The sequence below is a fragment of the Pteropus alecto genome, unplaced genomic scaffold (genome assembly GCF_000325575.1).
Source record: "Pteropus alecto unplaced genomic scaffold, ASM32557v1 scaffold190, whole genome shotgun sequence".
NCBI lineage: Eukaryota > Metazoa > Chordata > Mammalia > Chiroptera > Pteropodidae > Pteropus > Pteropus alecto.
In genome coordinates this window covers 4,644,268-4,669,747 of record NW_006430462.1, presented here as the reverse complement: position 1 = coordinate 4,669,747, position 25,480 = coordinate 4,644,268, and the positions used below count along the sequence as shown (strand labels likewise).

At 52.1% G+C, this 25,480-nt stretch overlaps 1 protein-coding gene across 3 annotated transcripts in view; it reads right to left on the bottom strand.

The window, feature by feature from the left end:
* Window positions 1-25,480, bottom strand: part of OSBP2 (oxysterol binding protein 2) — a 162,075-nt gene that overhangs the window by 1,601 nt on the left and 134,994 nt on the right. For 2 of the 3 annotated variants that reach the window (XM_006904922.2, XM_006904923.2), the window contains 9 exons: window positions 14,041-14,233; window positions 13,111-13,228; window positions 10,901-10,952; window positions 10,495-10,641; window positions 8,920-9,165; window positions 6,219-6,339; window positions 5,823-5,926; window positions 5,655-5,750; window positions 5,392-5,576 (listed from right to left, as the gene is read on the bottom strand). In XM_006904922.2, the coding sequence (XP_006904984.1) occupies window positions 5,392-5,576; window positions 5,655-5,750; window positions 5,823-5,926; window positions 6,219-6,339; window positions 8,920-9,165; window positions 10,495-10,641; window positions 10,901-10,952; window positions 13,111-13,228; window positions 14,041-14,233 (1,262 nt within the window). Of the gene's footprint in view, window positions 1-5,391; window positions 5,577-5,654; window positions 5,751-5,822; window positions 5,927-6,218; window positions 6,340-8,919; window positions 9,166-10,494; window positions 10,642-10,900; window positions 10,953-13,110; window positions 13,229-14,040; window positions 14,234-18,870; window positions 18,988-25,480 lie in introns of those variants that run through there. The other variant, XM_006904924.1, reaches the window with a different exon arrangement.

Sequence of the window (25,480 nt, the reverse complement as noted above, 5' to 3'; positions counted from 1 at the left end):
TTTCCTCCTTCACCTCACGTGCTCCCTCTACTCATCTGCATCTGCTTTGCTACACTATACTTCTCTGGGAATTTGCCCATTTCCTCCACTTTTTCAAATCCATCAGTGTAAAATTGTTTCATAATATCCACATTATTGCTGTAATGTCGGTGACACAGCAACATCACTTTGCATCTCTGATGCTGATTATATGTGCCTTCTCTCTGTTCTTAACAGGTCAGAGATTTGTCCATTTTCTTCATTAGTGGAAGATGAAATATTGTTGATCCTGATTTAGGTTTTTCTGCTTTATTGATTTTGTGTTTATAGTCTTCTTTCTACTTTGCTGGAGTTTATTTTGCTGTTCTTTTTCTAACTTCTTGAGATGGCTGCTTTAGCTCATTTTTCAGCTTTTCTTCTTTTCTAATATGTGCATTTTTAGGCTACATTTCATTCCAAGTACTGCGTTAGCTAAATCCCACTATTTTTGATAAGTATTACTTTCATTATCATGCAGTTATATTTTCTAATTTCCATTATATCTTCTTTGACCTATGGATTGGTAGAAGTATATTTCTTACATTTATAAACGTGGATTTTTATAATTATCTTTGTTTCTAGCATAATTGCCTTGGAGTCATAGAATATGCTTGGTATAATTTCAGTTCTTTGAAATTTGCTTTATGGCCCAATACATGGTCAGTTTTTACAAATGCTCCATGTGTAACTGAAGAGAATGTGTTTTTTATAGTTGTTCAGTGCAGTGTTACACAACTGTCCAGTGGGTTCTATTGTTCAAATTATACTCCTGACTTAAAAAAATTTTTTTGACTTCTATCCATTGCTAAGAGAGGTATATTAAAATTTCCCACGTTGGTTGTAAATTAGTCCATTTCTCCTTATATTTCTACCAACTTTTGCTGTATATATTTTGAGTATGTTATTCGGTAACGGTCCATTCAGATTTAAAACTCATCTTCCTGGTGAATGGAACATTTATCATATGTCTCTCTTATCATTACTCTTACTTTTTGTTTTAAAGTCTGTTTTGTGATATTAATATGACTACAGCAGCTTCTCTTTGGTGCTTCCATGGATATATCTTTTCCTTTTATTTTAGTAATCTTTATTTTCTTAAGATGTGTCTCTTGTAAACCACAAAGTTAGATTTTCAAAACTTGTCTGAAATCTTATGCCTATAGTAGGAGCACTTAGTGTAATGTAAAACAAGATTAGATTTAAATCCAATGTATCAGTACATTGGATTTAAATCTAATCTTGTTTTTTAACAATACTTATTGTAAGACCTTTATATGGAATCGATTTTTGTTATATTGTAGAGATTCAGTTCATCTTTTTCCATGTGGATAAACATTTTTTCCCAGATACTTGTAGTGAACAGTGCCATCTGTCCACATGATCTGATATGCCACATTTGTGATATACCAAAGATACATACATCCATGGGTGTTTCCGGCTCACAATTCTGTTCCACTATTGCTTCAAAATACATCCTGGTATCTAGCAGAGCAAGTCTTCTTTTCTCTCTTCTTCTTTATAAATATCCTGGCCCTTTATTCTTCAGTATAAATTTAAAAATCATAATATCAAGTTCCATACAAATCACTATTGGGATTTTTATTTGATCTACTGACTCTTTAGATCATGAAATCTTTATAATACTGTCTTTCTATCCATAAACATTGTATCTTTCTCCATTTCTTTAGCCTTCCTTTGATATCTCAGTAAAGTTTTATAATTTTCTATATAGAGGTCTTGGATATATTATAGAGTCCTTGGTGTTCTCTGATAGGATAATTGGTGTTTTCTCTTAAATTGTATTTTCTAGTTGTTTTCTTTTAGTGTGTAGAAATGCAACTGACTTTTTCATATTAATCTTATATTGAGGCACCTAAGATGCTTTTTCTGAGTCTATGGAGGTCTGTTATTGTGGTGAATTAATTTTTGTTTTTTTCTAAATCATCCTTGCTTACCCAGGATAAACTCAACATGATTGAAGAGTGTTATCTTTTTTATACACTGTTGGATTTTTTGATGTCTTATTTTGGAATTTTGCTTGTATATTTGAGTGAAAACAGGTAGAACTTTTATTTATATCTACTACTCTTTTTGCCTGGTTTGGTAACAGGGTTTTCCTGGCCTCACGGTATAAGACAGAAGACTATTTCTTTTTCTGTGATCTGTAAGATTTTATGTAGAATTGGAATAATATATTTCTTGAGAATTTGGTAGAATTCATCTATAAAATTATCTGGGCTTTGTGTTTTCCTTGTGGGAATTTTTACACTGCTTCTGTTTCTTAAATTATTCATGCCTTTTATTTTTTCTAGACTCAGTTCTTGTAAGTTATACATTTTTAAGAATTTGTCCTTTCTATCCAGATTTTAATTATCTCTTTACACTTTACATGTTATATGAAACTTTTTTCATTAATATTTATTTCTATATTTTTTCTTGATCAGTCTTATCAGTAGTTTCGTCAGTTTTTTTTCCTCGAAAAATCAGCTTTTGAAACTTCTTTATTTTACTTTTTCCTATATTATTAATCTCTGCTCTTATTTTTTTTCTTTCATTGGGTTTATATGTTGAACTTTCTGTAATTTCTTAGAATGGAAACTCGGAAAAGAAAAAACCCTCAAAATTCATGAGCTTATATACCTATTTAAGGCAATGCATTTCCTTCAAAGCACTGTCTTTGTTACATCTAGCCAGTTTGTTATCTTTTCATTCTCATTCAGTTCCAGGTATTTAAATTTTTTCCATTCTAATTTATTATCTATGATTTCTTTAGCAACTTAAAAATTTTTCCAAATATGTGGGGACTTTTTGTCATCTTCATCATACCTTCTAACTTATCATAGATCATGGTCTGTATGCTAGCTACCCTCTGTAAATTTGTTGAGGCTTTCTTTAGGATTTAGTGTATGACTGATTGATTTTTGCATACGTTCCATGTATACTAGAGTAAAAAGTATGTTCTCTGATTGTTGCAATCATGTTTGTATATTTCCTGTATTGTTTCAATCTCCTTCATGTCATTGCAGTTTTTTTCCCACAGTTCACCTATTAATAATATATGACAGGGGTGTACTGAAGTCTCTCAAACTCCTACTGTAGCAATGGATTTATCAGTTTCTTCCATTACTACCAATATATACTTTGTATATTTGTAGATTTTCATCACGTGCATAATGTTTGAAACTATTATATCTTCTTGAAGAACTCAACCTTTTATCATGTAGTAACTCTTCCATCTCTAATAATGCTTTTGTCTTAAAGTCTCTTTTACCTGATAGTAATACAGCTATTACAGCTTTTTTGGTTAGTATTTTTGTGATATGTTTATCTTTTACTTTCAGCCATTGCACATCTTCATGTTCTGGATATCTCTTAAAAGGTGCATGTATCTGGATTTTAAAAAATTCCATCCATCAGTATTTCGCTTTTTAACTGGTGAGTTTCATCTATTTATAGTTATTATTCTTGGACCTATTTCTACTGTGTTAATTTACTGTTTTTGTCCTTTTTCTCTTAAATCCCTTCTTACTATTTAAAAAAAATCTTATATCCTTTTTTTCCTTTTAATAAGAACTTAGCATTCCGTCACATCTGCTGGTGTCTTCTATCTCCCCAAACCCCGTCACATTAACATCATCTACTCTTTTAATTCTGTGTTATGGGAATATTTCCTATTTTTCTTTGGTATGTATTATAGCACCTTCTGGATTTTTTTTTTCTCCCTTTTAAAGTACTGTGCCAGTATCATTTTCATCGTGAGTTTTTGTGTGGCACACTTTCTGAGGCTGTTCCCTGAGGACATGATTTTATTATGCCCTCATATTTGAATGATAGCTTGGCTGGATAGAAAATTTTACCTTGTAATTTCATTTTCTTCATTACTTTGAAAATATTACCCCAGCACTGGCTATTGAAAAATCTGATGTCAATCTGATTCTTCATCCTTGACTGACATCATTTAGTCCTCTCTGGAAGCTATTAGAATTTTTCTCCGTGGTATTCTTAATTTTCACTATGGTGTGGTCTAGGCAGAAGTTTTTCTTTCTCTCTTGTCTCTGGAGCTCTACTGGCCCTTTTAGCCTGAGGTTTTTCACTAACTATCTTTTTATTTTGGGAAGTTCCTCTCCATTATTTCTTTAACTATTTCTCCTCTCCACTTTTATTTCTTTTCTTTCCTACTGGGATTCCAATTGAATATATTATTTTAGTGGTTACTCTAGGAATTACAATATGTATACTTTATACACTCAAAAGTTAATGCACATCTTGACCCTTTTCTTGGGTAGCGTGAAGGCTTTAAAAAAGTTTCTTTCCATTTAACCCTTTTCTGACTTACATGATCACACAGTTGTATTTTATGCTTAGATTTTAAACCCCACATTATTATTTATGATTATTCACTGTTCGCTTAGCTTCACAAAGTTTCTTTATTCATTCATTCATTTTAAATCTTCCATCTGGGATCAGTTTCCTTCTGTTGGAGGTACATCCTTTAGTGCAGGTCTGCTGATGGCAAATTGAGTTTTTATTTGTCTGAAAATGTCTATTTTAACTTCACTCTGTAAAGATGTTCTTGATGGGTGTATAATTCTAGGCTGGCAATAAGTCCTCACATGGAAGATCGCATCTGACTGTCTTCGGGCTCCCATTATTACTGATGAGGTGACAGCTGTCAGTCTGCTATTCCTTGGGAAGTAATGTCTTTTAAAAATCTGGCTGCTTAATATTTTCTTTTTGGTTTAGCTTCAACAGTTTCACTGTATAAATTTAGGTGTAGAACATTCTCCATTGTTTTCTCTTCAGATATGGTCTCTTTCCTTCCAGACTAAATTCCACTCTCAACTAGGACGTGCCAGGGATGCCCTGGAGACTTGACCGAGGTTCTGCACTCTCACGGGCTCCCAGGACTGCTGGGGACACTGCTTCAGGGACTCACTCTGGGTTACTAGGTGGTAAGCCCTCTCTAGCTTCTCTTTTCCAGGTTTTGTCTCTTTATCTGAAGTGTTTGGTTATTTCTTCTGACCTATATTTACTCTGTGGATTCCATTCAACCTTCCCATGGAGTTCTCAATTTCAATTATTTTATTTTTCCTTTGTGGAATTTCTGTTTTGCTGCCTTTGGAGTTTGTCGTGCCACTTTTTACAGTTTTCTGTTTCTTGGTTTTCATTCCTTGGACTATGGGGACTCTGTCCTGTCAGCCTGTTTGAAGTCTCTGCATAGGACTTGCTAATATCAGATAATGTCACCTAGTTACAGTTGAATGTCTGGCTGAGCAGGGTCCCCTGCCTGTCCAGTGCCCACTTGCCTCCTTCTCCTTGCCTGGTCTTTGCCCTGCCCCACCGCCCTCAGAGGCCCCTTGCAGCCCCACTCACGGCAGTGGGTACTTCTTCCATAGTAGCTTGGCCGGCAGCGTCTGGTACACTGTCTTCTGCTTCCCATCCAGGCTGGGGCTGCTGGGGCTACTTTGTACAATCTTGGCGCACTCTATCTGTTCGTCCCAGGAGCCTGACAGCACGTAGTGGGCCTTGCCCTGGCCGTCACTCACCACGCCTGTCACCTGTGGACATTGGCAGGACCAGCATAGGGACAGGCCCACTCTGGGTCCTCTGAGGCTATGAGAGGTGGCCTTGCTTACCTTCCGGGCTACCTCTTTGGAGAAGTAGCTGTAGGGCAAGAACTTCAGCTGGCACCGGTCCTTGGTCTTATGGTTCACAATCTCAATGTCCCCTGTCTGGTGAGGGAGGGTAGTGTTCAGTGGTCTGTCTCCGGGCTACATGCCCCCACCCCGAGAGCACCCCCTGACCTGGTCGATCCAGAGCTTGCCCACAATGATGTTATGCACAGTAGAGGTACTTTTCCTCCATACGTAGTGATTCCCACTGGCCTGGAATTCTAAGTGGATGGCACCTGGAGGCCAGATGTAGTGTCAGAGGTCATGACCCACCATGCTGGACCCCAGCCAGCCTGCCAGCCCACAGTCCCAGGGTCTTGAGAACTGGAAGTAGGATTCATGCAGTCTGGGGAAGGGACACACTGGCCAGGGAGGTATTTAGGAAGCCTGTGGGGGTGGGGCTGAGAACATACCTACAGGGAGACTAACGTCACCCCTGAGGCCCCAAGCTGGCTTCTAGGTTGGCAAAACTCTCTCTCTTATCCAGAATGTCTTTCTTCCCTGGGAGAACACATGGTCCCAACTCACCTAGCGGCATGATGGAGAGATATTTCCCCCGGAACTTGCTGGAGATGGTGATCTCCTGCCAGAGGCTCCAGCCATTCTTGGAGAACACGTAGTGTGCGGCTGATGGAGGATGGTGGCTCACCTGAGACCAGACCCACAGGACATGAACATCTGCTGGACATGGGCCCAGGCCAGCCGGGAGGAACAGCCTGCCCTGTGCCCGGTATGAACAGCTCTGTGGCCCTGACAGCAGGTCTAGCTGCTACTCTGGGGGCCACAGATCCATGACAGTGCTCCAGGCAGAAAGGCGAGGGCATGGCAGTGAGTGCAGTCTGGGCAGCTGTCCTAGGCCTGCCCCAACCTGCTGTGGTCGTAAGACGAGGACTGGGGTGTCTCTATGTCTGACTCTTGGGCTGTGAAATGGAGATGATGACAGAGCCTGTGTCTTCAGGATGTCATGGTACCTGTGACAGGCCATGCTGAGGGCTGATAAAGTGGGTGTTACTCTCTACCAAGGGCTTCCATGCCTACTTTCTAGTTAACCTCCCCACTCGCCAGCAAAGGGGCATATCTGCTGTGCTGTGTTACATGGAAGAGGCCCAGACTGAGGAAGCCTTTTTAACCAAGGGACAGAGTTAGGCCCTGCCTCCTGGCCAGCCTGGCTCCAATATGGGAGTCCAAGTAGGTGACCTGCTCTGGGCCCACCCACATTGGGGCCCCTAGCACCTCCACCCCTTCCTCTCACAGCATTGTGTACCCCTGATCACTGTCTTTCTGCCAGGACACCACCATCAACTTTCCCTTGTCTGTTCTCCCTCATTTCTGTGACTCCTTTGGGCAAAGGGTCCTAGAGCTCAGCTTCTCCTCAGCCCCCTCACTCTCCAGGGTACTTCATTGCTATCTCATGGCATCAGTCATGCCCCTGCCCCAGAACTGCAGCTGTACCCTCCAGCTGCCCACTGGACACCTCCACTCAGATCGCTTCTCAGACTGATCAGAGCTCCTGATGCCCTTGCCTGCATCTCTCATCTCCCATCTCTGTAAGTGGCAGCCCCACTTTCTTCCTACATCTTAGAAGGACAAGCCAAACCTGCCACCCACTCCTGTGCAAAGGGTGAGTGTCCCTGAGCCTGCCCGTTGCATACACCAGGGCCCCCACACACTCACTAGAGCTTACCCAACTGGCAAACTCAGGGATGTGTGACCCCCAGGGCTGGCCCTGGGGCTCCGTGTTATCGCTTCCCTCTCAGGCAGTTGATCTGGTCTTTCTAGCTGCTCATACCAAATGCTTTGGAATCAGCGCTGGCCCCTTTTTCTCACGTTCCTAATCGAATCATAAGCAAATCCTGGCTGTTCTTTCTTCAAAACGTATCTAGAATCAGCCCCTTCCCTACTCCCACTTCCCCAGGCCACAGTACATGGTGCAAAGGCCTCCCTGCTCCATCCTTATGCCCCACACTCCACTCTCCATGGCAGCCCCATTAAACAAGTCCGAGTGTCATGCCTCTTCCATCTGCCAGAGTCCGCCAGCTGCCCACCTAACTTCCTCTCTCTTTGCCTTCTCTCACTCTCTCTGCATCAGCCAAACTGCTCCTTGACCAGCTCCTTTCTAAAAGAACCAGAACCATCCAACATACACAGTACCTGCCCCTGCCCCCCAGGCCATAAGAACAGTCATTTTTCAGCTGGCTGTACCCTCAACACCTGAATAGCATCTGGCACATCATGGGCACTTGATCCAACTCTGTTGAATGAAGAAATGCATTCACACAGTAGTTCAGGCCAAGAACCTAGGGTCACTTTTGTTGCCTTCCCCTGCTGCTTTCTCTCTCTCCACATCCAGAGCATCAGCAGATCCCTAGGTTCCACCTTCTCAACATGCCCAGGCTCTGACCTTCCCTGATCTGGCCACCACAGCTGCCTCCTACAGGTCCACATAGCAGCAGAGCATGCCTTTTAAACTCACCACTGGATTGTGAACCGTCTGCTTTCTGAGCTCAACCCCAGGGCCCAGAGCTGTGCCTGGCACACAGGAGGTGCAGTGGCAGCCTGACCTGGAAGCTCTATTCTGGACACCTTCTTGCATACCTGCCTGGGCCCTCCCAGCACCTACTGAGGCACCAAGAGAATCAGCCCTCTTCACACAAGGACACCATAGCTCAGGTTAAGATGCCAGTGCTGAGGCTCCCAGCCTGTGGCACCCACTTTTGTCTCTGCCTCGTGGGGATACTGTGTGTCTTTGCTGGGAAGGCATGGAGGTAAGTTGACCGCATGTCCCAGGGCAGGACCTCTGGAGCCTCATACTCTAGGCCTCCACTGTCACTGACGGGGGCCCTTGGGGCACAGATTCCTCTCTGCCAGCTCAGTGGTGACCCCATGCTCCAACCCACCCGGACTCCCCAACAGCACCCTGCAAAGGTCCCCCGACCACTGCTCCATGGTTCCTGGCTGGGACAGGAGTCCTCCCCTTCCCCTCACACTGTCCTCATCAAGCTATTCTCTCACTGCGGCCCTCACCATGTCCAGGAGGCCTGCTAGGACAGTGTGCCCCTGGGCCTGGGCCTGTCTTTGCCACAGGAGGCCAAGATGCTTGATTGGACCCCAGATTGATGGCCCTTTGGGAATGGGCATGTCAGGGTCAGAGGCTGCTTCCCATTTGTCTCATTCCAGCCTCCAGGCCTGGCAGGAGCAGCTTGGCTAGAGTGTGAGTCAAGGGCCTCACCTGCTCGCAGAGGGAGCGCAGGCCCATGTCATCGAGGCGGTCCAGCTCGAAGGTCTCCCCCAGCATGGGGTTGAAGGGCTTGGCGATGCGGTGCACAGTGGTGGAGTAGGAGGACACAGAGAAGGCGGCCACCAGGCACATCTGCTCCACGGAGCTGGTGCAGTGCACCGCCTTGTCCAGCAGGTGGTGGTACTCCAGGTCCTCTGTCAGCCGCTGGAGCATGGACAGGGGCTCGTTGAAGTTGACCTGAGGGCAGGCGGGTGGTCAGGCCGGGGTGTCCAGCTGAGAGGGTTGCTCCCAGCACAGACATGAGGTCAGCATAGCACCCTGGCTTTTCTCAGCTGTTCAGGAACATTGCTGCTCAAACGACACCTTCAGGGAGGTTCCTCAGGTGACTCCTAACACCACAGCCCTACTTGCTCGTCTGCCTGGCCTCTCCTGCCTCGGTTTTCTCCACAGCCCTCACCACTTCCTGACCTGCTGTGTCTTGTACTCTTGCATTATGTTTGCTGCCAGTCTTCTCCCCTCCCAGGATGTAAACGCCAGGAAAGTCAGGGTTTCTGACTTGTTTGACACGGAATCACAGGAATCAGTTACTGAATGAATAATGAAAAAGGGGGTTTTTCTTATTTTCTGAGCCTCTGCCTGGCCTCTCCTGCCTCGGTTTTCTCCACAGCCCTCACCACTTCCTGACCTGCTGTGTCTTGTACTCTTGCATTATGTTTGCTGCCAGTCTCCCCTCCCAGGATGTAAACGCCAGGAAAGTCAGGGTTTCTGACTTGTTTGACACGGAATCACAGGAATCAGTTACTGAATGAATAATGGACAAAGTGGGTCTTTCTCATATTCTGAGCCATTATGCAAGTGTTCTGTCAAGTGCTCCTGTGCAGGGCCCCCCATCTCAGCCTCAGATAGGGCAGAGTTACCCGCCCCCTGTGGTGCTGGGTTGCATCCCTGGGCTGGCCATCAGACAGGGTCTTCCTGTGTGCTCTCATTTCATCCTCCCAGACACTCTGAAGTGGATGCTTTTATTCTCCCCACTTTGCAGATATGGACACACAGGCCAGAGATGTGAAGGGACTCATCTCGGGTCGCACAGTAAAACCAAGTCTGGCCGGGAGCCCTTAAGCTCTTCCTTGGCTGAGGTGCCATTACAGCCTGGCAGCATGAGGATGCCTGCCCTGCCATCAGTCTGCTGTATGACCTTGTTGGGGTGGACACCAGGGACAGCTCCCAGCACAGAGGAGGACCTGCCTGTCCACCTACTCCCCAGTCCTGCCATACCCCATCTACGAGGCCAGACAGCAGGATATGGTGAGGCCCCGTCAGACGCAGTGGTGCTTTGGGGTTCCCCATGTCTCTGACCAATGCATAGGTCCTCCCTGGCTCCTTCCCTCAGGGCCTGAGGCCTCTGCTCTTGGGACACGATTCAATAATTCATTACACGCTTCCCAGATGTCATTAAGAAAATGACACCTAGGGCTGCCTGTGTTTGACACGAGGCATTACTTCTAGTCCACGCACAAGGAAACAGCCCCAGGGGACCCAGTGAGGCCGTCCTGCCCGAGCACCTACTGGCATGGGGATCTTGGAGAGCTCCCGGCCGATGCAGTTCTTCATGATGCTCCAGAGATTAAGGCTGTAGTTGGGCTTGTCGGGGATGCGGACTCGCCTCTTGACTTTGGGGGGGTCCTTGGGCACAAGTGAGGCACCATCCAGCACCTGCCAGAGAAGCAGAGTGCACATCAGCAGAGGCCATAGCCTCCCTTGGCCCTCCACACCTTGCCCAGGGCAGTCTGAGGACCAGTTGGCCACTTGGACACTGCTGGCAGGAGGGGTAGGCTGGCTCTGCCTAAACCATCAGATGAAGGCAGACCAGGGACCTGAAGGCAGCCAGGGCACTGGGCCCACACTGGGGGCCCCCCAAACTCAAAGTGCCAGCCTTCCCCCTTGGCCACCCTCAGAGTCTTCCCCTACTCACATTGTCTGATGAGGTCCAGTCCACTGAGCCTGTTGTCCCACCCTCAGCTTTTCTGCAAGAAACAAAAAGAGTCAAGTTATTTACAAATTTCAAGGTTTCTCCAAGACCTGGCCACCTTCTATCCAGACCCCTCAGTGAGGTCCGAGGGGCAGCCTGCCCAAGGCTGCCTCTCCAGTAGGGTGTCTCTAGTTCAGATGGGGCTGTGGGACCTGGGGCAGCGATCTGGAGGGGCTCCCACCCACTGATGCCTTGTGGGAGCATCTGCTCAACAAAGCCTTCACCTGAGGTCCCTGTACACAGTCCCCTCCTGAGGACTGGCTGACCCAGGACCAGAGGAGGCTGGGAGTGGGCACCTCCTCTGGGACGGCCTCCTGGAGCCCCATGGGCCCCTCTGCCACAGACCCCACTGACTCCTGCACTAGTTGGGTTCCAGAAGGGCAGGATGTGGATCAGATGCATCCCTGTGCCCATGAATACTTGTGGGGAGACGGTGGGTTAGAGCAGCAGGGGCACTATGGCTGGCGCAGAGGGAGCCCCAAGGAAGGGTGACCTAGGCCAGCTGGGGTGGAGGACAAATACTTGTCAGTCAGGAACTCAAAGGATGGGAAGGAGTCACCCAGGTCATCGGGGTAAGTAGGAGGGCGCTGAACATGAGGGGACACAGGCAGAGGACCTGCCCCTGCCGCTGCACAGTGTCGCTGCAACACGGGGGTGGGTCAGCTGTGTGGGTCTCGGGGCTGTGCCAGGAGCCATGGGAGCCAAAGAAGTATTAAGCAGGAGAGTCACTGCTTAATATTAAATTAAGCAGGAGAGTCACTGCTTACTGGTCGGGTGGGACCAGAAGGGCTTGGGGCTTTGGGCTGAGGTATAGAAGGATGCTGGGGATGGGGCATGAAGGAAGCTAGGCCTGGGTCCCTGGGGGCTCCAGGTACTGGAAGGATGGGAGAGGAATCGGAGGGCAGCCTGAGCAGGACCCTCCTGGCTGCAGAGCCCAGAGAATGGCACTGCTGGGTGATAAAGTGGAAGTTCAGAACGGCCAAGCTATGCTCATTTTGAGAGCAATAGAAGCAATTTAAAAATATTATTGGGAAATGGAAAATGATTCTGAGCTGGAAATATACTGCTGATAGGACCAGAGCGTTCCTGACGGGTAGAAGAGATCCAAACAGCCCTTTCCTTGGAAGAAACCAGGACAGGGACATGGTAAAGCAAGGCCAGGGGTTTTCACTGGCCTCCTCCTCCTGGACTGGGCTTCAGGGGCCCATGGAAGACAGGTGGGCTGTGGCAGGCAGCAGAACAGAGGTGGAGAATAAGACCAATGGCAACCTTGCAGTTCCTCATCCAGTCATGGGCAAGCACAGGAGGTTCTGCGACTCTGACACGCCCCACGGCTAAAGGTGGCGGTGGGCAGCACAGGCTATGGTTAGTTGTCACTGTCCCCAGGACGCAGCAGGAGCCCCAGACAACTGTGGAGCTCATCGCCACCCTTGTGTTTCGCAGCCCTACTGTACTCGACAGCCCTTTTCTCGTTAGGACCTTGAGCATTTGAGAATAAAGACCCTAATAAGGACAGAACTCCCAATTATATTATATTGACATTTCAGCCCTGGCATGTTCGCCTCTAACCACAGCCGGGACACAGGTTGAGCCCAGCCTGCCCACCTGGCTAATTTATGCCTTCTCTCTGACATGTTGTGCACCAGCAGGGTCCACCCCCACGGGCACTTGCTGAAGCTTGCAGGGAGTCTGACAACGTGGCTCTCAGTGCCAGTCAATGTCCCGGTTGCTACTGCGTGTTCTAATGTGTATTTAGAAACGTCCTGAAAGAGCAGGCTTTTGTGAAAAATGAAACAAAAGCTCAGAACTAGAAAAACAAAGATACTTCCTCCATCTCTCTTCTATTCTCGATTGCTGACATGCTGGAGGGGACCTTGTGCAACTCTAAGCGAGCCCCAGCCCCTGCCCCCACCTCCCTAGGCTGGAACTGTTTTCCATCTCCATTTAAAATGAAATCCTGATACAAACTCTATTTGGGCATTTTTGATTTAAGGAAGAACAGAACCAATCTAAGCGAAAATGCCACCTGGAGCGAGACTTAAAAGAAAACCCCATGTACAAATAGGAACAGATGGAGCACGAGAAGAACAAGGTGGGAATGGCTGCCCCAGGAAAGGGTCCTTCTGGGGCGGCTGCCTGCCCGGAGAGCCCACCTGTCCTCCTTGGCTTCCGTGATCACAGTGATGAAGGATGTGGAATCTTCCATGGCGTCGAAGTACTCGGTATCCTCATCTTCCTCACTGTCCTCTCCTTTGGGAGTCAAGAGGCTTCCTAGGGACACGCACAAAGTTGCTGCTTCAGTTTACAACCCTACAAAGGCTTGTCTCGCCCCACCAGGAGAAGTCCAGAGCCCAAGGGGCGCCCCCACCCTGCCCTCTGACATTGTCCCCACTTCACCTTCCAGCCCCTCCCTACTTTGGTCACCTCGTCCTGGTTAACCTGGCTGCAGCTGCCCTCACTTGCTGTTCTGGAACTTGCTTTCCTGTCAGTGCCCTGTCTCTTTCCTTCCCGAAGCCTCCCTGATCTCTCAACGTGCTGGTCAGTCTGTTTGTGGCCCAGGTGCCCTTTCTGACAGACCCCTTCCCAGGGTACCCATGACCCCTAGCCTGAGGTGGCCACCTGGCAGCCCTGCCACAGAGGCTGCAGCTGCCCTCACTTGCTGTTCTGGAACTTGCTTTCCTGTCAGTGCCCTGTCTCTTTCCTTCCCGAAGCCTCCCTGATCTCTCAACGTGCTGGTCAGTCTGTTTGTGGCCCAGGTGCCCTTTCTGACAGACCCCTTCCCAGGGTACCCATGACCCCTAGCCTGAGGTGGCCACCTGGCAGCCCTGGGGACAGCTGCCAGGGGACAGCTGGGCTCACTGAACTTGTTTACAGGGAGACTGTTGCCAGTTGGTGGCACTCGTGAGAAATACGAAGCCACAGAGAAGCTGGCCAGAGTTGGCCAAGACAAGCCCCAGTGTGGGCACGTTAAAGGGCGTGTGTATTGGGGACCACGTAAGAGAGCCAGCTGGACGAGGGGGAGGCTGAGGGTGGAGTGGACAGAGCACCAGTCAGATGGACAGAGGCCAGGTGGCCCCACTCACCCTCGCTGAAGCTCTTGGAGGGGTTGGCGGCCCGGCCAGGGGCGCTGCGGAAGGCCCGCTCAAGGCTGTTGTGCTGCTTGGCCAGCTGCTCAATGGTCTCCTCCAGGTGGACGCGCTGCTCTTGCTCATACTGCAGCGCACGCTGCCATTTCCGGCTGTGTGTCTCCGCTAGTTCCAGGAAGTCCCTGCAGGCCTGGGGAGGGAGCAGTGGCCTATGAACACTGGGTCTGGGGCGGGGTGGGGGCCTATGTGCCCCTACCCTCCACACCCTGCAGAGCAGTGAGGAAGACCCTGGGGTGCTGGTCTCTCCTTTCTCCCCATTCACTGGGTGGTCAGAAACACCTCTGTTGTCCTCTCTGGCTTCTGTGGGAACATGGGGACCCTGGCTTACTCACGCCAGCCCAGGGATTGCTGTGGTCAGTGTTCCACAGTTCCAATGCCACTTGAGAGCACCAAACCTGGGGTGTTGCTGGCCAAGGCTGTCTCGTCAGGAGCAGCTGGGAACACTGGCTTTTCCTCACAGCCCAAGCTCACAGCTGCCATATCCTGTGTGCTGAACCTGAGGTCTGTCACAACCCCAGACCCCAGTGGGACCCAAGGTACCCCTGGCTGCTCAGGCCAGTCCCTGGCTTTGGCACAGAAGGATTCGGGAAAGCCATAGTCTGCTATATTGCCTGGCTCAAGGTAATGAGTCTTGTTTGGCAGAGGGACTGGAACTTTCTATTAAGTTACCTCAAAGTCTTTATCACATAACTTTGCTTTTAAGGTTCCCTCTTCAAACTTGTGGACTACTATGACATCTAGATTCTTTTTAGCTTTCCAGGTCCACAGGTGGTTCCGCCACACTTTTGAATCAGAGATTGGTCATTCTGTCCCTGTCATCACAGTGGAGAGGAGGACTAAGGCCTCAGCCATCCCTGGAGGGCAGCAATGTCCACGCCAGAGGCCTCTGGGTTTGCCCTTTCTGGACTCCTTCACATAGCAGGAAGGGACGTTTCCTTGGCCCAACCTGCATTAGTGGTCCTGGCTGCCACCCCCAGCACTCCCTTCCCACACCTTGTTCCACCAGCCACTGGGCTCCACACACATCACGCTCTGTCTGACCCCGAGGGTTAGACATGCGTTCCTGGAGGGAGAGAAGCACACGGCCGCTCATCTGTGACACGGGGACAAAGCAGCACTATCTTGAAGCGCAGTCAGGAAGAACCAGGGAGGTGATGTGGAGACTCTTTTGATATTCTTTTGGGGGCCACCACTACCATCACCTTGGCACCTGGGGCTAATGCCTTCACCTGCCCTCTACCTCCTGCTGCTGCTCAGACTTTGCAGGCCTTTCCCCAAGGAAGGCTCCCGACCCCGCTCAGTCAGGGCCCCGCAGACACTCTCCTCCCCTGAAATTTCACATCTGCAAGTTGGCTTCTCTAGCAACTGTGCCTGTTATACTTAGTCCCACACAATCTCCCAAACTCAGCAGCTGCCCAGGAATGTTTCTTGGATAAGTGAACACCCTATGAAGGTGTGGTATCTTGGTCTCCCTCAGGGGAACGGCTCTGTGTTGGGCACCTGCCTGGGCTTGGCTGGCTGGCTGTCCTACCCTCCTGGACAGCTGAGGCCCGGTAACCCACTGGGCTGGCTTAGCAGAAAGGGTCCCCAGCCTGAGGCTCAAGAGGGACGGCTGCTCAGCTGGCCCCAGGCATGTCACTCTTTTAACAAGGCCTGCTCTGGTCACCTTCCCTCCATCATCTCATCTCACCCCAGTGACCACATGGAGTGCGCAGGGCAGGGGCTCCTTGCCCAAGGGAACCATCAAATGCAGTGGAAAAGGGCATGTGATTGGGAGTGGGAAGGCCTGGGCTCCTACACAAGCTACTCCACCCCTCTGAGCTGTGTCCTGTCTGTGAGACGGAACAGTAATGTCTGATAGACCCTGTGCTCATGGCCACCCTGTCTCACCTCACCCAGCAACATCCTTGAGGTAGGAGGAACGGGACCATTCCATTTAACAGATGAGGAAACCGAGGCTCAGTTTTTGGCAGCTCCCCTGCAAGGCTCTGGAAAGGAGCGTTCATGCCAGCTCAGGTTCAGAGGCCTCCCATCCTCCCCAAAAGGTCAGGGTGCAGGTTCCTGCCTGGCCATACCTAAGCCACCGTAACCCGCTCCTCCGGGAGGGGCAGGGATTTATACTGACAGGTGTCCTGGCACAGGTTGCGGGGAGAGACCTCGGGGAAGGAAAGAAATCTCCTTATGCACTTAACAGGCTCTGGGGACGGGAGAGCCTACATCCAGGGTAGTAGCACGTCTGAGGCTATTTTGAGTGTGCACAGTACGGATCTGTAGGGCTCTCCTGCTGGTGTGGAGCTGCACTCACTGACTACCATGCAATCCGGTGACCCACCCCCCACCCCCAGCCAAGGTGGGCCTGGGTGGGCCCAAGCTGCACTCACTGACTACCATGCAATCCGGTGACCCCCCACCCCCGGCCAAGGTGGGCCTGGGTGGGCCCAGGGAAAGCCAGCTCCAGCCCTGACTACTCCCTGGCTTGTGACCTGGAGCCAAACTTTCACCACCCTGGGTCCTATAGTGGCCTCCACCTTGCCCCTAGTTCCCACCCCACCCTCACCACTGCAAGCCTCAGGGTGGGGGCCCTGACAGCAGACACAGTGACTACTTGCCCCAGTGGCCTGACTCAAAGGCCCCTATTTGCTGAGTCTGCACCAGTGCGTGTAAGAGGCGGTAGTGGGGTGGGGGTTGGGGGTTTGCAGAAAATCACTCCGCGCCTAAGAAACATTCCAGACCCTTAAAGGAGTCCTGGAAGATGGGTGGGCAGGGACCTCCCCACCTCATTCCACAGATGGTGAAACTGAGGCTCTGAGGCCACACAGCAAGAGTCAGCAGACTCAGACCAGAACCCAGGGCCTAAACCCAGAGCTCAGTCCACCTGAGCTGCTACTCCTGTGAGACCCGTGTCCCACATCCTTGCTTTCCTGCAGCCCTAAGCTCAGCCCCAGGGCCCAGTCAAGTTAGTCTCAGGTCCTGCCACCTGTCTGCTGATCAAAGGAGGAGTCCTAACACTATGTGAGCTCCGGCTGGCTTTGCCGCTGGCCGAGGCTGCCCACCAGGCCAAGCCAGGTGCACAGGGCATGCCAGAAACTTGCCAATAGGCCTGGTGCTGGTGGAGGAGGCACACCCTCATGTCCCGGGATGGGCACTGGGCACCGGGCCCCGGGCCCACCGCTTTAGGGAAGTCTCTTGTCGGGTCCTCCTGTCTCCCCTGAGACTGAGGCCCAGGGAGAAGGGACTTCTCAAGTCAATAAGGGGCAAGCGGAGAGGATCCCGGGTCCGCCTGACCCCAGAGCCATGTTCCCCCCACAGAGCCAGATCATGTTCACCTTTGCCTGTCTGCCTTGGAGTGAGGGTGCAGAGGCCCAGGCGGTGTCGCACATAGAGCCTTATTATGGGCGAAACACATGATGGCTGCTGAATGGTTTCCCGGGTTCTTACTGGTCTGGGGGTGCTCTGCCCAGTGGCATGTCACCTGCTGCACCCCGGCCTGGCCTGGAAGCTGCACAAGGCCCGACGCCTCTGCCCCTGTCCTCCCCTTGGCGTTGCTCCGTCCTTTCTGCCGCCATCACTCCCTTAGTCGTCTCTGTGAGTTTTAACATAGATAGCTGCTTGGCTTTCACATAACTCATGACATTTAAAATAAGACTTGTAAGCGAGGCACAAACAACAGCATAAAATTGTAGCCAAAGATCATGGTAAATAATTCCCACAAACTCATGTCAGAAGGTGCTATACGGCCTCTGGGCTTCCTAACAGCAAAGCGGGAAAGATGATCTTGGCGCAAAGATCAACTCGGTTTCCTGCCTCCTGCCTTTGATGTTCACGAGCCATAAATACTTCAAAATGACCATTTTCTCTTCCAAGGGAAAAGTGCTGGTTTGCTGTATTTCCCAGGACAGCTGACAGCCTCTCACAGACCTGGCCCCAAATCCTCTGCAATCTCATCTCCTGGGGCCCTATCCCTCCCCACACCCTCACGTGTGGCCCACCAGCATCGAGTCTTCCTCCCCTTCTCTGGCTCAATCCCAAAAACCCTTGCTTATCCTGATGCCAGCCCCAGCTCCCTCATGCCACATACCTACTGTGGGTCAGGGCTGTCTGGGGCATTCTCATACGCACTGAGGTAGCCGTTTTAATAGCATGACAGAAGAGGGACTAGAGGCTCGGGGAGTTCAAGGGACTTGCCCAGGGCCACCAAGCAGTATGTGTAGGACCTGCATCCAAGTCCTCATGGACCTCATCAGCAAGTCTCCTAGGGCGTAGGTGGTGTGGTATCTCATGGCCTATTCGGACTGCAGCTGGGATCCCAGAGATGCTCACTAGCAAAGATGTTAGAAAATAACCCTGTTCAAGCAATGGGACCCAGCCCTGCCTCAGCCACGCCTGCTTCGCACCACTGTGAGTCCCTGCCTCTGGGGATGTTGCCCACATAGCCAGGGCTGCTGGCTGATAACGTGGTTGTGTGTGACCTCTACCTTGCTGCCACTGCAGGACAGGCTGGTGTGGATCAGTAGGGGGACAGAAAGTCAAATCCCTGGGATAGCTGTGGCCTCATATTGGCCACATGTGGCTGGGCATACAAAGATCAGAAAGTGTCACAGTTGCCTGAAGTGGGGGCAGGGTGGAGGCTGCTGTACCACGATGTTTAAGGGCTGGACCGGGGCCTTTGTCACTGCCACTGGGGGTGTTATCTGCAGCAGATGAGCTACCCTGGTCACTCTGTGGGCTGTGGCGAGCCTATCTGCCCCCTCCACCCAAAGCACCTACCTGGTGTCCGTCCCCAACTCCCAGGGTTTTCTCTGGTGCTGCCGGCCTTCTTCAGGCCCCATCCTGGCCATGCAGCGGAGAAGCAGGCGCTGGTTTGGCCCCACCGCCTGGAATGCTGAGCTGGGTGGTGCACTATATGCTCCCTAAGCTGGATTAGGCCTGGGGCCCAGCAAGGGGGCTGGCTGGGGGCAGCTTGCATGGAGCCCAGGGAAGGCCTGACTGACCCAGGCTCTGCCACAACTCTCAGCTATTGCTCAGCCCTGAGTGCCTTGGGCACCAGGAAGCCCCCTCCCCACACAACACTCACTCCCAAATCACGCAAGGGCTGGGAAACAGGCGGAACAAGGAACCCAGCGTCTGGGCCCCTCACAGGCACTGCCTTGCTGCCCACCCTGGGCAGGCCCATAACCTCTTGGGCCTTGGCGTCCTCATGGGATGAACGGAGGGCTGAACCCCAGGACTCCTATGGAATCCCCAGTTCTGTGACCTGGGGTGATTGTCGTCAGGATGGAAACAGGGTTCCAGATTCCCAGTCTTGCCCCTTTCTCTCAGCCCCAGAGCTTTTGAGAGAATCCCCGAGATGAAGAGGTATGGAAACCTGCAGCCAGTGTGGTTCTACCTCTGCAGGGAGGGTGGGGAGCCAGCCCACTGAGCCGCACAAAGCAGAGTGAAAACCAAAAAGCCCAGGATGGAAAGGCAGCTCCCATGAGGAGCAGACCCTGCTCAGCAACAGAATGGGGGGCCGGCAGGCCCCTGCCCACAGGGGACTCCCCCTTCCTGGCCTGGTGAAAGGCGCTGTGAGGGCTGCCCAGCCAGGGGAAACCACCTGGGGGTGAGCTGTGTGAGCTCCAAGGGGAGCTGCTGCTGGTCACCCAAATAGGTGTCCCCATGGGACAGGCACAGAGAATCTCTGAGCTGGAAACTCTTGCCCAGCTGTGCCCAGAAGGAAGGAGGGCAAACTCTAATCGCGTTTGCTGTTCCTAATCCTAATCCTGACAATGACCTCATTGCTTTCCAAACGTAGGAGGGCAAGCAGTGTGTGGGGTCAGCAGGCCTGGGTCCCCTTGCTTGTCCTATGTGGGGCCCGGAAAGGCTCTTAAGCTCTCAAGGGGGGCCTGCAGAGCCAGGACCCTGCTCAGGACTGGCCTTCAGTGGCTGCTTGGAAACCATCAGGCAGTCTCCTGCACTGTCACTGCCCTCCTAGACAGGGACATAAGTGAGGAAGGTGCCAGAGAGTGGCTAGACATTGGGGTGGGCCGCCCTGGGACTCACAGAGGAGGTGGGAGGTGGGCCAAATGCCTGCAGGTTCCAGGCTGGTCCTACAGGGGCCAGCTTGGTGACTGGCTCTGTCTCCAGCTGTCAGCACACAGCAAGTTCCAGTAACCCTGGACGCAGAGAGTTTGGGAGAAAGGGCCATGTTTCTACCTGCAGCCACCTAGGACTTGCCAGGTGCTTGACCGCCACGTGTCTGGGCGGCAGCAACTGTCAGGCTTCTGGGCTCCCTGGTGGGTCGGTCCCCAGACCCTTTGCTCTCCGTGTTTCTGGGGCTGAAGCTGCCCACCCACCATCCACCCCATCGCATTGATCCTCACGTCGACCTGCTGTGCCCGCCCTTAACCTATCTCCACCAGTCGACGGTACTGCTGTGGACGCACCCTCACCGGCCTGTGGTCTTAAAGGTGGAAAATAGGAGAAATAATGGAGTCACGGTCTCCCTGGACCCCTCTACATGGCCAGAGGCTCACACCAGGTGATACACCGGGGTTGACAGGGTCTCTCCTCCCCCTCCCACCGCAGAGCAGCCGGCTAGCCTCCTACACACCTCCTCAAGACAGGAAGGGGAGGTGCTGAGACTAAGGCCAGGTTGGCTGGCTCAGAGGCTGCCAAACTAGAAGAAGCATGGCCATCTCAGGCCTCTAAGACCAAGAGTAGGGACCCTTGGAGCTCTGATATGAGAGTGCTGGGCTCAGATGGAAGGTCTCTCTGGATCAGGATCAGCCAAGCTACCATGCTGTGTATCTATCACCGACCTGGCCCCTCGAGGCTGAGCAGCTCCCAGGGTTGGGCTGGGCATTTGCCTTTGAGCACTCCCCACTTAGCACAGGTGGCCCAGCACACACAGGGGCCAGCCCTTCCCCAACACCAAGGGCACGGTCACAGCTCCTCCTTGACAGGACTGGCAGCATTGGGGAGGCAGCTTTTAAAATTTGATTCAAACTTCAAAATAGCCCTTTCCACATTCAAAATAGTTTACCCCTTGCACACAGGAACCAGAACCATCTGGCCACCACTTTGCCAACTGATTTTAAACAGTTCTAGAGTCTATTTTTATTCATTTTCCCAGGCCCCCAAAATGAGCAAGCTGTCAGCAGAACAGTGGTCAGCTGGACAGGAACCTGCCCACGGGACCGGAAGAACGAGGCGGAGCAGCCCCTGAGCCCTCGCCACTGCTCTGCTTGGGTAGGCGCAAGGAGCCCCCATGATCTCCAGAGTGGGCTCGGCAAAGCCTCAGAAGATTTCCAGCAGAAAATAGCTCCTTCTGATCCGGGTCTTTATTTCTATGATGCCCCAAATATGAAGCCTTGGCTCCAAGCTGCTGCCTCTACATCTGCATACCTGCTGTGCCTGCCCTTAACCTATCTCCACCAGTCCCCATTCGTCCCTATGCGCCTCTGTCCCTGATTCCCACTCTGGCGGTCTGCACTGCCCCCATGCCTCTGATCAGCCCCCCCCTCCGTGCTCCCTCCGACACTTTGCTCTGCTTTGCTACTCCCTTCAACTGGAGTCAAAGCCAACTCCCTCCCAGTCTGACTGTGCTGGGAGGTCCTGCTGCACAGGCTTTCCCAAGTCCCTGCTGTAGGAATCCGAATCCCCACCCTGCCCCGCAAAATGTGTCCCTTGTGGGCCTTCATTGGTGCACTGAGAGACCCACAGTGCAGTGTCTGTCTTATGTGGCCCTTTGAGGTGGGCATGGTGGGCAACCTCCCTCTCTGTTGGCCAGCACCCCTGCTGCTTTCTGTCCCCATTGGGTATCTTGGCTGTGTCTGGTTTCCTGCGGGGCTTGCCCACTGCCCAGCCCTGCTCACCAGTCAGTTGCACAAAATCTGTTCCTGGGAAAGGCCTTCCCGCATCCTGCCTGAACCGGTAGGACCAACCAGTGTCCAGCATGTGAGGGCTGGCGGGGGTAGAGGGGCAGACAGCAAGGGACCCCCATTCTTCTAGTAGCTCAGGCCCACACCTGGCGGTCCTTCCTGGCGGGCCTGGCCTCTCACCCCCACAGCAACTCTGCTGGCCCTTCCCTCAACACACAGCAGCAGCTAGCGTCTCTCCGTCTCTCCGGCTCCTCTCCTCTAAGATAAGCCACCACCCCTCCTTAGGTGACAAGAAGGGCCTCCTAAAGGGTCTCCACCCACCCGCCCCTGGCTCACAAGAGCCCATTCTCCAAGCAGCAGCGGGCTCTTACTAAAATGTGGGTTGGACCATTCTCCTTAGCTGTGCAAGCCTCATTCACAATGAAAGGCAAAACACTCAGCAACCATGCACAAGGTCTCCTACGACCGGCCTCCTGCCTCCCAGGCCTCTCTTCCCAGTCGCCCAGGCTTTCCACTGCTCCTAGCCTGCCTGGTGCAGACTCATCCCCCACCTCCCTCCACGTCCCCCATCGCACCCGTCCCCTCCAGCCAGTCTGTGCTCTGACCTCTCGCCCCATCCTACCAGCCTGCTCTGTTTCCTCCCAAGGTCATTTTGCCTCTGACATGCCCTATCATCTCTAGTTACAGCTCCCCGGGCTTTGCTCACTGTGCACCCAGGGCCTAGACCAAGATCTGGCTGGACCATGGAGAGATCATGGGAGGCCACTTGTGCCTCAGTGTCCACCAGGAGCCGCACTCCACCCTGTCGCAAAGTGCTCAGCGGGAGTGAGCTGGGCTGACCTGAACTCACAGCACCTAAGGGCTGTGGGGGTCATGTTTTGGAGGGGCTGAGTCCTGGGCCCTGCACGAGCCATCACCTCTGAGGAGCCTCCCCAGCTCAGGTGTGGGGCTGTATCAGGAACAGTCTGCCTCGCTCAGGCCCTACCTGTGAGGCCTGGAGGAGCAGCTGGCGAGGAACAAGCCCATGGGCTGCCAGCCCAGCGAGGGGCCCAGCACTGCAGAGGGAGATGACCACCAGCTCCTGCCAACAGCTCTCAGCGCCTTCTCTCTGGGACTGTGGCCGAGAGGAAGAGGAGGAGATGTGGTGGGTAACTTAAGGAGGTCCCAAGGGCATACAGGGCAGGGAAGTGAAAGTGAGAGTCACAGGAGCAGCACTTCTCCCACTAGGCCCGGCTGCCTGGGCCTGCAGACAGAACCTGCTTCCACAGGCCAGGAAGGGGAGCCGGGCACAGGGTGCGGGGGTTACACCCACATCACCTCCGGGCAGGCTCGCCCCCAGAATGACCATGCAACACTGTGGGTTCTGCCCTGAGCAAGGGCCGTGAGGGTTCAAGGGCAACCCATGGGGAGCCCAGGTCACCCAGAAGAGCCCTGGTGCGCTGGGGCTGGTGACAAGTGACAGGTGACACAGCTTCAGCCCTTCTGCACAGACCAAATGGTGGCCCAGGAACTGACGGCTGTGACCCCAAGTGCTCATACAGCAGCTGGGCCTATAACCCTTGGGCAAAATGACCTCTCTGGGCCTCAGGGTGCTACCTGAATAACAAATGATGACGACGGGGAAGCTGTAATGACACCGACCTCATGTGGTTGTTGTGAGGAGCAAAGTAATGGGAAGAAGGAGGGGTGGGCTGCGGTTGTCACACCACCACTATCCTGGAAGCCTGTCCTTCAAACCAAGGCACTCTGCTTTACCACAAAGATAAATACATAGAAAAAACAATAAAACTGGAATTTTTTTCACGTTATGGAAACTAATACCCAAAGCATGAGATAGTAATATGTGTTAAGTGGATCATTCTCCACGTTAAACACGACACCACCAGTCGTATCCTGGTTCCCAGGCTTGCGGTCCCCACACCCAGGCCGGCAGAGCCTCTGCTGGTTCCGGCTCAGTCTAGGAACCAAAGTCGTTTCTAGTGCTGTAGGTTCCACCTAATTGACGAGCTAATTCACAGTTACCCAAACAGTAATCCAAGCAGGGAACTGCTGGGCTGCCTTTGATCAGACTTATAGAATCACCCACCAGGGAATTCTGCCAGACACTAAGCAATTCGTTCATTTGCTCCTGCGTTCCTTCACAACCCATACTCTCTCTCTCATTCATCTGCCGCAGCTCTCACATGCTGGGCATGGTGTGAGGCATGGAAACCCCAGGCTACCGGGACTGTGAGGGTGACTGTGTCCTGTCTGTGCAGGGTGCCTGGTCCAGCAAGGAGGATCTGCCAATACGCTGCAGTACAAAAGTCCGTAAGATGCCATGGACTTGCAACAGCATGGTGGTCAGTGGTGCTGGGTGTGGGGATGTGGGGAGAGTGTGGCAGGGGAGAGGGCTGCTGCCTGGGAGGGAAGATGACACCCAGGGTTGACCCAGCTGGGTGGACTATGAGAAGGAACCCTGGGAGCAGCTGTGGGCTTATGGTGGTGGTGGTGGTAATGGGGCATCCCAGAAGAGGTGATGTCCATCTGAGGTGTGACAGATGGACAGAGGCTGACAGACTGTGGCCACTTCAGATCTGGTGAGCAGTCCAGGCTGGCAGGGGACACTGGGATGGGCAGCCGGCAGGGAATGAATGGGAGACGAGACTGGGGAGGGGCTGCTGGGCCCATAGCGGGCACTCGGGAATTGTGTGAATCTCATGCCCCATTTCTCCCTCAAGGCTGAGGAGCGAAGGGGATGTGTCTGCTCCCCTTTCCAGGGTAGAAGGGTGATGAAGCCACCACCTACACAGATCTTCACCCAACAACCAGGTCCTGCCCATGGGGCCACCACGACTGGAGAACTGTCCACAGAGGCCCAGGAAGGGCAACAGGGTGGGTGGGCTTTGGAGATAAACTAGTGTGGGTCCCTGTCCCATAGTGTCACTTATGGAGAACTGCGTAAGAAGCTCGGCAACCCCCTGCTCACAGTCACAGCCCAGATGTGGCTACTGTTAATATTTTCTTTCCTGGCCCGGCAGAAAGCCTCCTTTACCCCTCCAGACCCCACTCTGTGGCTACTACTTCTGCCCTCTGCAGGCCCTGCTCTGGCTAACGGAACACACAGCTGGCACCCCAGACTCATACTCCTGCTGGGCTGTTGGGCCCGAGCCTGCTTCCCAGCTGACTGTGAACCTCCCAGCCCCTTTATGACTCGGCCTTTGAGTGCGAGCTTCTGTCCCTTCGTAACTACTTCTCGAGAAGGCCATACTGCTGAATCTACGTGTAATGAAGCATCACTAAGAGTCCTCTGGACCGTGAGCTCCAGAAACAGGGCTAAGTCCCCACCTGGCACAGGCCCAGCGCAGCTGCTCAGGTCTGGGCTCAATTCTCATCAGGCAGGACATTCTTAACCACATGAGCCATGTGGCCATGGCTTTGCTATGCGATGAAAGGGGAGGGTTACCCTGAGTTCACGCCAGTGCTGCTGACCTGCTCAGATGCTGTCCCCAGAGGGCCCCTCCGAGGCCCACCAGGAG